This window comes from Lates calcarifer, linkage group LG12 (assembly GCF_001640805.2).
Source record: "Lates calcarifer isolate ASB-BC8 linkage group LG12, TLL_Latcal_v3, whole genome shotgun sequence".
Classification (NCBI taxonomy): Eukaryota; Metazoa; Chordata; class Actinopteri; family Centropomidae; genus Lates; species Lates calcarifer.
The window spans coordinates 7,547,877-7,563,347 of NC_066844.1; the positions used below are offsets into that span (position 1 = coordinate 7,547,877).

Genomic DNA, 15,471 nt, shown 5'->3' on the forward strand with positions numbered 1-15,471 from the left:
TTGGTAATAACCGTGTCCTTTGTCTCCTTGGCAACAAACAATAGAGGAAGTTAACAAAGCACTGACCTGCCCACTTTTACCTGCCACTATGCCAGCAAATCAAGCCTTTATCCGTCCTACTTTGTAGGAAGTGGAGAGTCAAGCGTGACATGGAGGGAGACTCACTGCCAGGGAAGTGAACTGAGTTCCGTTTTTCAGTCACACCAACAAAACAAGGTGAGCCTGACTTTTTTAAATCAGTCTACAGCAATGAACTCTGTAAAAGTCTTTTACTTCTTAATCAAAGTTTTGACTTAGTCAAGCTTTCACATGACAGGGAGATCAGAAATATTTCCACTGACGTAACTACAAAAGACTTGGCAAGTTATGTGCTGTGTAAGACTGCCTTAAACAAGGCACCACGTCTAAGGTATTGTTTTCACTGCATAGTTTGTCAGTGACTTATAGAGCCAGACTTTGGTTTTAAACTGAATCTTGCGGAGTTAATGGAAAGAGGCGTTGTTATCAGGGCAGCGTTTACAGTGTTTATTAAACACAAGTTTTCAAGTCCATGTTGTGTTTTCCAGGACAGGACAGTCTGCCATGGATACCATTACCATACTGGCTTATTGCCTTCTGGCCATTTCTTTTGCTATGGCACAAACAGAAAAAGAGAATTTGACTACCACGCCTACAACAACAACAACCCCTGACTTAAACTTGACTCACACAACTACATTTGTAACGTCATCTAACTCCACTCCACATGCAACTGTTATTTCAAACATGACTGAGGAAACAACTCCATTTACCAGCACAGCCCGAGACAATGAGACAGTCAACGAAACCACAAGTCAGCCCCAGACCTCTCAGTCAACAACCATCTTGATTCCTCTACCAAATAGTACCTCAATGACAACCACCACACCCGCCACTCACGCTCAAACATTCACAATGCTCACAACGACAGCAATCCAGACCACAGCAGGTTACATAAGTACACCTGCTACTACTGTAATTACAACTGCAAATTCCTCTCATATTGTCAATACAACTTCAGATTCAGTGGACAGCATCACACAAGGTAAACATCAGGTTCCATGTTTTTATTTGCAGAGTTTTATTAATAATTCAATTGCTCGTGTTTTTTTCTTTTTTTAAATTTAACTTCTGTCAATTACTTCCTTTTTTCCTGTGCTAATAGGTTTTGGACTAAACACTTCAGAAAAGAATATGACTATTGTCTTCAGTGTTGCACTGGGAGTGTTTGGACTGGCACTGGTTATGTTTATGTTTCATAGATGCAAACAGAAAATCCAATACTTGCATCAGCCACTTAACAACACTGATGGGGGTAAGGAGTTCCCCATTCATTATACAACCAATACAAACTACTTTGCTTATTACAAACAGTTGAAAATACCTATTTAATTTTCAACAGATGCATTTGTAGCAGACGATGACACACTCATAATTTCTGGAGGACTTTATGATGGCCATCCGATCTACGACAATGTACCTGAAGCCCCAGAGGACCGATCTCAATTTCGCCTTGAGTTCCTTCATTGACGAGAGACAGTTAGCTACATCACCTTTAATACATAACAGATGTGCACAACCAGTTTTCCTCATCCACCAGTTAGTACAATTTCAAGACTGAAATTTCACAGCTCTTAATGGGAGGCTGACAACAAAGAGAAAGGGATAATGATGATGGGAAGAACAAGGCCAAAAATGACCGATTTGAACATTACTTTTACTACTATCACTCTCAATACTAGGATAGATAAATATATGAAGATAGTAATACATAACAACTACACCTTTTCCTACACCAACAATATAAACTTGTTCAAAATAAATGAGATTTCATGCAAACATCAGTAAAGATTAATTATTTCATAGAACTGATTTTTTTTTTCCAAAGTACTTAAAGAGATAGAGGGTTGATTCAAAATTTACCACCAAATCTCAAACAAACTTGCTTAAAAGCTGGAACACCTAAATTTGCATTTGCATTTGTCATTAACAATGCTGTTTTGCTGATCCATCAATAATTTTCCTGTTATTATGATTTTCCTGTTATTATCATCTCTTTCTATTTGATCTCTAACAGTACTTTATATGCATTTTAAGTATTTAATAAATATTGTTGTTGTTTATCTGACCTGTAACAGCACTACTTATGCAAAGATCTTCTCATTGCTCTTCTTCTTTTTCTTCTTGTCATGGCCAGTAACTGCAGTCCAACCAGCATCTCTCATCCTTTTCATTGCAGCTAGCTTCAAGGAGTTCCCTGGTGATTTATGAGTGACAGGGCTCTGAATCTGAAAAAGTGTTGATCCAACTTGTTTAATAACAATTAAATAGCTTATTTCATTTTTCTTTGAGTGTAAAATGCATGAAGATCATTTTTAAATATATATAATATTATAATATAATTTTAAATTTACACCACTATGTCAGTGTTACCTTTTTGAGGGTCTTGAGTTTGCAGTGTAGAGCAGAAAAATTGGATGCATTTGCAAAGGTCTGTCAAGACGACAAACAGAAGGCCAAATCATCTTGCACAATTAATCAACACAGCTGGTATGTACTGTATACTTAAGACAAGTAAACTATCAACCAATAAAACTTACCAAGAGATCAATTTGATCAGAGCTGTCAGACTTGGGGTCAAGCTCTAAGGTGCTCTTCCCCCAGTGTGATGCTTTTTCATTAGAGGGTGGTGTCCTTATTCTGTAGGACTGTAAGAGAATTCAAAAAGTAAATGTCAGCAAAAGACATTGATATTTTTATTCATTTTGGAAAATGTCAGAATGATACAATATATTACTTTGATCTTTGATGTTCCGCCAACCCTGTCTGTAATACTGCTTGGGGTTTTCAGGTCTTCATTGTGAACATCCTAGGATGCAAAGTCAATGTCAGTTTGAATTGTTACGCATGCCATAGTAAACAGAAACACAGATTAAACTAAACTTTATAGTTGTCTCTATCATTACGGCCAGTTAACATCTACTTTAAAAACAGATTAAATTGTTGTCTACCATGGCCTTTGGTGTTGTTCCACATGACACTCTGATTGAATCCGTGTCAGATTCCTAAATCACAGAGGACATAAAATGCAATGAGTTAATACACAGTATTTTTATTTACTCTTTCCAACTCACTTCAACAATCAAGAATGTACCTGGAATCAGACAACTTACTACACCAATCTAAAAACATTTTAGTAGATTAAACTCACAGTGTTTTTCATAACTGTAGCACTTCCTTCATCTTTGCTGTGGGATGGTGTCTTTCTAGTCTTGGAAAAGTCAAACATGTATCTCTTTGACATGCTCTCTTTTGGAGTTTCTGAACATCTTCCTTGTTTACAGTTTGAGGCAGCCGACTAGAATTTTAAAGACAATTGCTTAGTTAAATGATGACAAACCACATCATCAGTAGTAGCATATGTACTGATGAATAGACTTTGCACCTGCTTGTTCCTTGCTCCTGACAGCAGAGTGATTTTCATTGATGACATCTCTTTCTTCAAATCAGTTAGCTCCTTCTGTAGGTTTTCCTAACAGCAACAAAACATGTTTACCCCCCCCCCCCCCCAAAAAAAAAAAAAAAAAAAAATAAAAAAAAAATTAAGTCTCTCAAAAGGTAAAGCACATCTGATTTCAGCAATCAAGCCAAACATAAAACTATAATTGGTTCACACTAGAACATACCCCCTTTGTTGTTTCTATCTTGAGCTGTTTCTTCAGCTGATCATTTTCTGTCTTATGCGTTGAGAGATTCAACTCCTGATTTGAAGAATTATGATATAGATGATCCAATATCTAATTGTTAGTAAATGGTGATAACTGACAAATCTATTAGTGTCATACCAATGGATTTCCTTTGAGCAATAGCTTCCATCTCTTTTTTCTTGTTCTCATCAAGCTCTGCATCCTTTTGTTCAACCATCCGGTCATACTGGCTCTAGCAATCACAAGTCAAGTTTATTCCAATACAACAGTGACAGTCATGCTGTCCAAGCATACAGTATTTTTATACAGAATGCACTTCATGATAACCTTACCTTATGTTTCTCCATTAGTGCAACCATATCTGCTATCTTGTGCTGACACTTGAGTTCTGCATCTTCCTTGTTCTTGATGGCCTCTGCTGCTGCTAATCTGAGCTTTTGTGCCTATAAGACAAGAAGCTTTTACTTGCTTTTTTTAATTCTGTGGAGCTAAAAATGTGATATGGAAAATAACTTTATATTATTTAAATAACCTCGTTCTCAAGCTCTGCTGCAAAGGTTGATTTGTACTCAAGATCCTTAAGCAATTTTTGACAGTCTTCCTTGTTCAGTCTTTTCAGGTTCTGGGACTCGTCGTGAAGACTGCTGATCTAAAGACAAAAATAAGCATCTACATGAACCTGAGTAATACTCATTAGTTTAAATGTTCATCAATATTAATATTAAAAAAACATCTCCATACCACATCTTCAAGTTGACAGGATTTTGCAATCTCCTTTGCTATTTGTTTCTTAAGAATTTTATTCTGAAAATATAAAAGTGAACTGTTAAGCTAAATCAATAACAAATCCATCTCAGGTATTGTTAATCTATAGTTTCAGTCATCACAAACCTCTTTTTGGTATTCCTCCTGGGCTTTAAGTTTAATTTCAAACTTTTTCCTCAGATTCCACAGCTGAAAACCAAAACTTTTCTTGTTAGTTCCAGAAAATGGTCAACAACAACAGTATTTGAAATTTCCATCTTTTTAAAATCACCTTTGTTTCCACAGTTTTGATTTGTTTTTCTCTTTCTGCAATTTTCTGCTGCAGATGTTCACACTATACATAAAAAGAACAAAGAAATCATTGTTGACTACTTTCAGAAGAACAGGCATCTTTATGAAGCATTGTGTGTCTATTGATAATTGGTTTAGTTGGCATTCTTACATTTTCTTCAATTTTCTTCTGCAGAGTCTCAGTTTCTTGGCATTTCCCTTGGATTTTGGTTTTAATTGAATTTAATTCCTCTCTGTTTAATGAAAATATACAATTATAAATCTTTAAAAAACTATATGATGTCAAAAATCTTTAGGTATCTAAACTGATAACTCACCGTAAACTTTGGTTTTCTTCTTCTAGTCTTTGAATTTCTCTTGTGAGCTTCACAGCCTTCTCCTCACTCACCTGGTCAATTAAAACCATTTTCAGAATATGTCCTTCATATGATACAGTGAGTAATTAATAAAACAAACTACTAGACAACTAATGCAAAAAGCTACTGTACACATGAAAATCACATTTGATTGGATACTTCAAACCTTCATATTTGCTTCAACAGCTTCCATATTAGAGGATCCACTCTCAAACTGCTGTTGAATGGCCATCTTCTCAGACTGAAGCTTATTAAGGTTGGATAATAGTTCTTCATACTTTACTCTTTAAAGTGACATAAATACACATTAGACATTAAGGTCACAACAGTTTAGTATAATACTCCATAAGCCAATGTTATGGAATTGCTGGCTATTAAGAACTCACTCATGTAGCTTTATGTCTTTCCTCAGTTGCTCCATTTGAAAAGTGTGTTCTTTATTTTTGTTCATTTCGGTAAACAACTGTCCCACTAGCTCCTGCACTTTGATCTGAGGGTATAAAAAACACATTCACCATATCACTACATCATATTTTTTCATCATGAGCGGAGCAAGAAAATGAAAATCATGTTATTAGACTATCAAATGAAGAGATTTAGTATTTGTTTGTATCACCTCAAATAGCTGGACTTCTTCAGTCTTCCTTGAAAGCTCAGCTGTGAGTTCCTCCACTCTGACTTCAGTTATGTCAATCTTATTCTTCATGGACTCAATGGATTTTGATTTTATGTCCTTCGAATGACAATCAACGGAGACTGTCTTCAAGTCATTTTCTGTGGTGTTTAGATCCCAAAGAATGCTTAAAAAGCAAAGGCACTCTTCCTTAAATTTAAAACACACTTTACCAGTTCATCCTCAAGGATTTTGATCTGCCCAGCTTTCATTGCACTCTGATCCATGGTCTCTCCTGATAAGTAAAACATTTTCTTTCAGCTTGACAAAACATCAAATAAAAATATCTACATATTTCACACAGTGAGGCTTACGTAAAAGAGTGTTTCTCCTTTCAAGTTTGTCGTTGTTTGCCATGAGTTTATCTTCAAGTTCTTTGGCCCTTGAAAATAAGTTAAAACAAGAATCTAATGCCATGAGGAAAATTTGTATTTGGCCTGGAAAATACTGTGAATTTTCAGGAGTGATACCTCTGTCTCTCTAGGTCTAATGAATTCTGTAGCTCCTGAATGGTTGCCTGAATCTCCTCCAGTTTCTCAGCTTGTTGATTTTTAACTCTGCTGAGCTCCTGTATGCTTAAGTCTTTGCTGTGGATGGTCTGTGCATATTCTTCTTTACTTTGTTCCAGGGACACAGCAATAGCTTCACCTTTTTTCTTCGAGGGAGCGATAATGTCTCAATCAAAGCAGTCAGAACACAACAAAGTCCGATTTGAAAATTAAAAGAATCTCAACACACTCACCTCAGTTTCTATACAGCGCTGCTCAGCAGTGTGCAGTTTTTGAAGAAGGGATTCCTGTTCAGTTTTTGAGCTTTTGAGAAGTTCATGTTGTTGATCTGTAAAGGTAATAAATATATGATAGAATTCTAGGCATCCTCAAAATCACTAATAATACTGCTCACTGGACTTTCAGAAGCATTTACCCCAGAGTAGTGAGACACTGCACACGAAAGACATAAGAATTTGGAATTTAGATTTTCAGAAATTTGACTTTAGGTATTATAAGTTTATCGATGTTTCATCAAGCTGTGATAAATGCAAACATGTGAATCCAGTTCAAGGGTCAAACTGTTAGCTTTGACCATACTGCTTACCAAAGAATTATTTTAACAGCACCATCACTTGGTTGTTAGTCCTTTAAACATTATTGGTCACTAAACATTGGCCTTGTTTTTCCAACAAGCAATTTTAAAACAACTGTTTAACAATTAAAAACTGTTTAACATAAAAAAGTTTAACAAAATCTTTACAGCTGCCAACATCTGAATCGAATCATGATCTTACTTGTTGTCTCCTGAAGATGTTTGCAATGCTTTTGGGTTTCATGAAGGTCAAGCAGGATTTTCTGTAATTCATTTTCCTTTGTCCGAAGTTTTGTTTGAAGCTCTGCCACCTGTGAATGCAGCGTCAATCCTTAAATTTTTTATCAAAACTTGTAATTAAATGTTCCCAAATTACCAGATTAAAAAAAAAAAACAAAAAACAAACCTCTTCCTCTTTCATGTTATATTCTTGATGATATTTCTCTTTAAGTTCTTCAAATTGCAGCAAGCCCTCTTTTACTGGAAAAAAGATACAATTATTAACTCTCTTGCTGGCAGATATTATCTTGCTTACCTATCAATCAATAATTTGTCATTTAAGGTATATTTTGTCCTTCTGAGTGATTAAAATACCTTAAGATTTGGAGACATACACCTAAAAATGTACCTTTTTGCATCTCTTGTTGATCAGCTTCTGCTCGAATACGAAGGCTTTCAAATGCTGCAACCAGTTTCTACAGAAAATAGTTATTCATTAATTGACCGTCAAATCTCATGTCCTACTATTTTACTGTCTCCTGTCCAACAAATAATTATTAGAAAATTATTTCATTATGACAGATTTGGGGGTGGTTTACCTGAATGTTCACATTGTTTTCCATAAAGAGGTGATGTGTTTCCTCTCTTTCAGATTCAACTACAAAATTTAAAATTTCATCATAAAATATGCAGCAGTGTGTCAATATTTTCAGCACTTCAATTGTATGGTTGACATGTTTATGGGCAGAAAAATTTAAAGCACTTTTTACTTACAGAGTAGCATTTTCTCAGCTGACCGCTGAAAAGTATCTTTGAGTATATTACACAAGTTCCTGGTTGCGTTGTTTCTGTATTTAAATTTGACATTTTATATAAATAAAACATTAGATAAACATTTATATTTAGAAATCAGATCAGATTTAACATTTTTCAAACAAAGCCCATACTTGTTCCTCAAATCCTCATTTTCACTGATCTGTTCCTCCAGCTTTATGCTGAGACTCTCATTTCCAAACTGCAAAAGCACAACACTTGATAGATTATACAATAGATATCAAATTAGAGTTTGCCGTTCCTCAATTATCAACAAAATTTTTAATAAAAAAGAGAATTCAAAACACACACACACACACACACCTGTAACTCTTGAATGGCTTTGCGCTGTGTTTCTATTGTTCTTTTGTTTTCTTGGAGTCTTCTTTCCTTTTGCACAGTGTCAGAGTCAACTTTGACCTTCCAGCATTTAATTCTGTCAACTTCATCAAACAACTTTGAATAAAGTTGTCCAGGATTGCCATTAATCTGGGGGATAAGCACAATGACAGGAAGTAAACTGGGGTACTATAGAATAAACATGTTGCAAAATCCATTTATATTCTATTCATGCTCCATATTTTTGTACAATGAAAATATTACCTCATCCTTTTCCATTGGTGGCACAACTTTTATCTTGGGAACATCTTTGGGGGAGAGACAATAATGAATTTATAATAACATGTTTAACACTTAAAAAGTCATTTGTGTTGAAATTATGAAGACAGTGTTGTTTGACAGAAAATACCATTGTCTGGTTGGTTTAGTAGGCATAACCATGCTTGTATTGGAGAAAGGCATGTTTTGCTCTTTGTCAAAACACATACTATATCCCTAGGGGAAAAGAGCAATGACGCTTAGTCATCATAGGCATTAATGATTACTGCCTCATACAGCTGCCTGCATTCATTAATGCTTACAGCTTACAACAAGGAAAACAATGCCCACAAGTGTACATACTGCATGTTTAAAACTTTCACTGTTGATAAAAAAAAAAAAGCCTAATTATTGTGCTGAAGGACTGTGTCAGTGCTGAGCTAGCATCAAAGTGTTCTGCCTTTACTTTAGTCATTACTATTTACTGTGGGTTAACTATTGGCTAATTTAACTTACTTGCTGTAATGGATTCATGATATCACCACAGTTCTCAATGACTTCTTGAGGTCTAACTGCAGATACCTGACCACTATTCACCCTGGGGGGCATCAACAGTTTGAAGTTAAAACTCCGGTCACTCTCCATCCTGAAATGACCACATAGATAGACAGATAGATAGATAGATAGATAGCATAGATAGATAGATAGATAGGCAGCAGTAGAGGAGGAATTACACAAATCTTAATGATAGAAATAAGAATGGGTACAACAAAGTAGTTTGTTATTCAAAATCCTACTTTAGTAAAAGTACAAAGTAGGTTATCAGTAAATTGTACTTAAAATCAACAGTAAAAGTACTCTTACCACAGAGAAATTGCCCCTATGCATGTTATTACTAAATGTGACTTTATAAGACTATGAATACTAAGCCATCAATTTATAAACAATATTTTACTTTTGTAGTTGCTTGAGGTTTCAGTTAGTTTCAAATAGTTTTATATGCAGATAGCTAGTTATAACAGTGGTTCCCACACAAGGCCCTTGTACAAGCCCACAAGATAAATGTTGTTGTTATTGGCTAACTTAGACGTCAGATAGCCTTCCGTTGGTTAACTAATTAGCTTGCTATTGCTAATTCAGTTCGTCTAGCAAGCTAGCCGATGCCACTTGACGGTAACTTACTTAGCCAGCCAGTTGGCTACATTCAGTAATTTCAATGGAACAATAACAAACAAAACAACTACTTGGCAAAGGCAGAACACTTAAAGTTGTCAAGACGTTATTTAGGCAAAACAACACTCGAGACTCACCTCCTTGTCGTTGGTAATGCTGAACATTAACGTTAACTGTTAACTGTTAACGGTCAACGGACAATGTATTCAGGCAGGAGTGACGACATTCCTGTTCGAGGGCTCCTTGACGGTTCATTTCAAATTTAATTAAGAGTTATCAGGAGACTGCGTGCATTGGACAACAGCCAACACAATCCTATAACTTTATATTTCGACTCACGCGGGATTATTAATAATCATACCAACTATTAGACTGGTGTGCACATCTGTGAAATTATTAGGCTAGTATTAGGCTAGTAGTAGAAAATAATGTGGGTCATTTATTCAAGGGATGCATTTGTATAGTCTCGTTTTCCTGCTACTTAATACTTGTACTCCACTACAGTTCAAAGGCAAATATTATATTCTCCAATAATAAGCAAACTTTCCTTTCTCTTTTTCTATTTGTATTTTGATGCTAATACTTCTTGTACTTTTATTTAGTAAAACTTTCTACATTGTGCTATTTAAGTGAGAAGCGCACTAACTCCACCCCCGCCTGCTATCTACTTGAATACAACAACAACTAGAATATTTAAATGGGATGGCATTTTGTGACTGTGGCACTGAAACAACTGTTAGGATGCTGTCAAATAGTAAAATATGTGAGCTTGTTTTTACCCCCAGAAACATAATTTAATGAGAACTGTAAGAATAAGAAAAATAAACGACATTGCTTCTGCCAGCCCAAACCTTTTAAACCATCAGTCAAAGATTCTGTGTGGCTTGCAGGTTCATTAAGGAATCATAAGTTCAGAAAAGACTAGGGAGTCAGGCCATGCAAGTAGAAACTGATCAATAAAGCCTTAAGTAAATTTGAAAGGGAAATAAGAGGAGCTTCCAGAGTCATTAGATTGTCTGATTAAACTCGCATTAGGTTTCCTGTGGCAGATGAACAGGATATGCAATATGCAAGGCAGAATGAAATGAAAACATGTGCAATCCACTCCGTGTCCCTGAAATTCAGTATAAATCTTTTTTTTTTTTTTTAATTTCTCAGATGGGAAAAAAGCATGACTGAACAAGCTGTTCTTTACAGAACATTGCTTCAGATTTAATTTTGAAGGCTTAGCTTGCAGATGTAATATTTTGAATCAGAGGACCAAGTCCAGGATAATGCTCAGGTCCATTCACAGTCTTGTCCAAAGCAATATACTAGGTACTATCCATTTCTAAAAACATTAAACATTAAACTCTTAAACAGCCAAAATGGACACATGTTGCATTTGAAAGTGGAATAGGGAGGTGTATCCTTTCACCTTTGCTATAGTATAATTATTGTATTTGTATATTATTGTCATATTCTACATTTTCTTGAATTTTTTTATGTGGCAGGAAGAAAAAAACTCTCTTGATTCATTTTGAAAAGCTGCAAGTTATTTCACATGTAAGATGAAGATGTATAAATAAATATAAAGTAAATCTAATAATGCACTGTCTTCATCCAGTCTGTTTAGTAGAAGATACTACGATGCAGTGAGGTCTCTGAGAAAAATAGTGTTAAAGCACGAGAACTAATGTTTTTCACATCTAAAATTTATGTGAAGCATAGAATACAGAGGACTTTTATTTTCTTGTCTAATGACAGTTTATTTGATTTTCTGACATGTGTTTCATATATAGTCACTTGTAATCAGTGGCACATTTTCCTCTCATGTGAATACATGAAGCTACCCAACAAGGTTTTATACTCGCAGAATTATTGATAATTCCTGTCATCCATCATCAAAAATGGGCCAGGAAAACATGTTTAAAAGAGAAACTGAGAATTAGTATGAATATATTTGTGGAGTACACAAGGTGGTAGTGGCACCAAGGGTGTTTTCAAACCTTCAAAAACTGCACAGTGCTATCAGGTCCTTGTAAACAGGAAAAAGTCTCTATAAATGTGCTTGAGAGGCAGTGTGACAAGTAAAGCGTGGTGAATATATAATTATGCACTTTTCACAGAGAATGCAGTCTCTTCTGAAAAGTACAACCTTGCACCGCTCATGTTCCCTGTTGAAAAATAACTTTTAATTATATTATGGCACATTTTATAAGGTTAATATACTATCTATATAAAAATAATGTGCTGCAGTAAACTTATTGCATAGTAAGTTATATAGTAAGCTACAGTGATACCATCTGAGATAAAAATAAAAAAAAAGAAAAGAATATCCTACTAATATATAGTAACATTAAAGGCTAAACAAACTTGAATAGTCTACCAAACTCATGTACTAGTCCCTATAGGAATAAAAGAGGTATTTTATGTGGATTGTTCATTAGAGTTTAAAGGGATTTAATAGGCGTGTAAATATTTTACAATGAATTGCATATGAGGCTGTGTATGGTGGTCCTAAAAAAGGAATGCATTATGAAACAGAAGAGGAATCATGAATGAGACAGAAGAAAGTTTCTTCTTTCTGTTTCACACAAATATCTGTTTTTCATGGAAATACACCTCAAACACAACATTAAACAGAACAAGAATGTAACTTAATATGTTACAGAATATTAGACAGTGTCTTCTGTGTTCCTTGCCTCTGCTACCTCTCTGGCAGCATTGTCCCTGTTGGACTTTTGATCTCTACCTCCCACCCTGGCCCTCCTCTCCTCCTCTTTTTTCTCTTTGTTCAGCAGTCGATAGTTGATTCCCATCCCTAAAAACAGGAAGAAACTGGAGACGATGAGGAGGATCCCACAGCCCTGGTATGTATACTTGTAATCATGATAGATGTCTTTGAACCTCCCTGTGAAGACAACGAGCCATGTTTCAGAATTTTGAATCATCATTCTGCAGTGGTTAACAACACACAATCAAATTAATAATAACTTCAGTCAAGTTAGAAGTTCATAAAGTGGGTGATATACTCACCGAGCAAAGGGGGCCCCAACAATACAGGACCACACTCCACAATAGTAACCAGCCCAACAGCACTGGAGAAGCGCTGAGCTCCCACCAGGTCCATTAAGGTCTCAAAAAGCACAGAGCTTAGCCAGCCAAACGCAAACCCGAAGAAGATGGCATAAATAACAAAGCCTTTGTAGTCTACTGATACTGGAGCAAGAATGTGGCATACACCATTGTACAGCACAGAGGCGGCAAAGAAGTACTGTATCCTGGGCCGCACCCATTTGGTGTTAGCCACAATGCCCATTGAGGGCCGGGCGAACATGTCAACAAAGGCCAGCACAGACAATAAGAAAGCTGCCTTTTCTTTGGGAATTTCTTTACTCTTTGCGTAATTACTGAGGAACACCAGGGGTGCAAAGAGGCCAAAAAACATGACAACATTGCCCATGATGTAAAGCAAAAAGCCACGGTGCTTGAACAAAGAGAGGTCAATGAAGCTGTTAATGGTCTGCAGTACGGTCCTCCTCTCTGTGGTCTTCTCAGCAGGTTTGGGTTTTGGTCCTATAGGCCGCATGAGGGAACCTGCGACACAGCAATTGAAGAGCAGCCCACCAAGAATCAAGAAACTTCCTCTCCAGCCAAACTGGTCGTAAAACCAGGTGTTTAAAGGAGCCAAGGTGGAGAGAAAGACGGGGCTACCAGCCATAGCAATCCCATTAGCAATGGGCCGCTTCTTGTAGAAGTACTTTCCAATCATGGTGAGGGCTGGGTTAAGGTTGAAGGCCAATCCCAGACCTGAAAGAAACAATTCAAAGTAACTGTGTTGAAACAAGCTTAAGAGTAAGAATTTAAACATAAAACAACATTTGAAGAGTTTTGGTATTTCTTAGTGTTTTTTATTTTTTAAGAACACTAGATGGCAACAGTGCACAGGAAAAAACGGGTGAGTCATGTCCAAACTTAAAAATATAGAAAGGAAATTAAGTACCTCCCACCACACCAATACAAAAGTACAATGCTTCAACAGAGTTGCAGAAAGAGGCAGCAATAAGGCCCAATCCGGAGAGACATCCTCCTGCCATCATAACAGGACGACTCCCATATTTATTAACCAGGATGCTGCTGATAGGACCTAAAAAGAGAAAAGGAAGAGAAAACATCATGCAAAAACAGACACATGCACATTAAAAGCTGAGAGATGGTGATTTTTTTCCCCAATCATCAATGTGCAGTTCTACATTTAACCACCAGAGGGCTCTGGTGCCACAGCGTTGGCTCAGCAAATTCAAACAAGTTCTGCAATCATTTTTGTCAGTACTGCACTGCAGTAGATGTGTTCTCATGCCATTAATAATGCGATCTGTCAGAAAAACCTTGAAAGCTGTAATGAAATAATCATTTATTTGGTTCAGAGATTCATAAAAATTGACAGAGGAATAATTTGTTTTTGAATTCTTCTTAAATGGACTCTAAATGCATTTGAAATGATTATTGGAAGTACCTCAGTTTAGATAAGAGGGTGGGGGTACTAATGTGTGTGTGTGTGAGAGAGAGTGAGTTTTGTAGGGGTTGAGGGGCAGGATGGGGGTTAGAATAACTGGAATCTTCTACTTTTTGAATTTTTTGTTTTCGTTTTGGCAGCTGATAAACTAGTTCCACAGAAAGAGTGAATGAATCAGACAACAGTAAATCAACTTATTAATATGCGTGCACCTTGGATTCAGCATCAATTCAAGAAAATCACTATGACTTGTAAACAAATGCCTAAAAGGCAAGGAGGGTTCAGGTCGCAAAACAGCATCTCTATCTACGACTTATAACAACTGGCTTAAATGAGTATGAGGATCCACATGGAGGACACTTCTGCCTCCCTGCCAAATCCCTGCACTACCCAATGAACCCAAATAGAAACTGACAGTTTTTGTTTAGAGGTTGTCCAGACTCATTTGCCAGCGCAATGCAAGACAAAAGGGTTTTTAAATTGTAATACAGGGAGTCTCCACACTGACAATGAGTTCTTTCCTTCCGTCTTGCAGGGCGAGTTGCTTAGGATAAAAAGGTTGGAGACAAACCAATGTAGAATATTATGAATGTAATGAATCAAAAATTGAAGTAGCACAGAGGTACGCAACAGTAGGTTGTTAATGAACTTCTGCAGCTGTTGTGCCCAGAATGCTGAACAGTAGCAGAGTCAGCTGTCATCTACTCACAGCACCGGCAAAAACTTTTTCGCTTACTTTCAATTAGCTTCTTTTCATCTATGTATATTTACATCTAAACATTTGCATTAATTAACGATGTCACCCTTGTACACCGAGGGATTCTGCTATGGCACATAACTTGTTAGGACAGATGTAGATCTCACTTTTGCAACCATGAAAAGAGATGAAAAAGAGACCCACACAAGCTTCTGATAAGTAATCTTACATAACACAATGTAAAATGAAAGACAGTTTCGCAGTGTAACTCAGTAACCTTTAATCACTGCTTGCATGTCACCCTACAGCTACTTGTTAAGGGAATGTGTGGCTGAACAATGAGCAGCATTGATTCCTTTATGGGGAACACGGTACTTTTGTTGTACAGTAATGAGGGCTTAACTTGGATGTGATGTTTTTCTTCTCTTTGACATGCAATACTGTTTGAAGTGAATAGGCAATATCCGGAAACTCGCTTTCACAGAATATATTTTGTAAAAATATAATATTAAGGCAGGTTTTTGAAGTAAAATGTTCACCACTATGCATTGGATGCAATGCTAGCCCAGCAAGAAAACTCT

General features: G+C 36.4%; 3 protein-coding genes across 5 annotated transcripts in view; 1 reads left to right on the forward strand and 2 right to left on the reverse strand.

Annotated features, from left to right (window-relative positions):
* The first annotated feature begins 69 nt into the window (after positions 1–69).
* Positions 70–1,867, forward strand: si:ch211-105j21.9 (sialomucin core protein 24-like). The gene is made up of 4 exons (XM_051074784.1): positions 70–216; positions 567–1,063; positions 1,184–1,333; positions 1,421–1,867. Exons 2-4 carry the CDS (start codon positions 583–585, stop codon positions 1,546–1,548), a joined length of 759 nt encoding a protein of 252 aa, XP_050930741.1. The 5' UTR covers positions 70–216; positions 567–582; the 3' UTR covers positions 1,549–1,867.
* sycp1 (synaptonemal complex protein 1) lies at positions 1,559–10,026 on the reverse strand. The gene is given in 33 exon segments (XM_051074787.1): positions 1,559–2,306; positions 2,452–2,511; positions 2,619–2,726; positions 2,816–2,887; positions 3,030–3,083; positions 3,230–3,376; positions 3,464–3,550; positions 3,705–3,779; positions 3,841–3,957; positions 4,058–4,168; positions 4,258–4,374; positions 4,467–4,529; positions 4,617–4,679; positions 4,762–4,824; positions 4,933–5,014; positions 5,099–5,169; positions 5,304–5,421; positions 5,524–5,870; positions 5,984–6,045; positions 6,125–6,192; positions 6,281–6,465; positions 6,553–6,647; positions 7,096–7,204; positions 7,300–7,373; positions 7,522–7,588; positions 7,712–7,770; positions 7,887–7,960; positions 8,060–8,127; positions 8,250–8,414; positions 8,529–8,573; positions 8,676–8,759; positions 9,039–9,168; positions 9,833–10,026. Coding segments are annotated over 32 exon segments (3,183 nt in total). The 5' UTR covers position 9,168; positions 9,833–10,026; the 3' UTR covers positions 1,559–2,162.
* A 1,391-nt stretch (positions 10,027–11,417) lies between these two features.
* Positions 11,418–15,471, reverse strand: part of slc16a1a (solute carrier family 16 member 1a) — a 98,818-nt gene continuing 94,764 nt past the window's right edge. For all 3 annotated transcript variants that reach the window (XM_018661898.2, XM_018661897.2, XM_018661896.2), the window contains exons 3-5: positions 13,681–13,824; positions 12,714–13,487; positions 11,418–12,588 (exon numbers count right to left, since the gene is read on the reverse strand). In XM_018661898.2, coding sequence (XP_018517414.1) covers positions 12,353–12,588; positions 12,714–13,487; positions 13,681–13,824 — 1,154 coding nt within the window. In that variant the 3' untranslated portion in view covers positions 11,418–12,352. The remainder of the gene's footprint in view (positions 12,589–12,713; positions 13,488–13,680; positions 13,825–15,471) is intronic.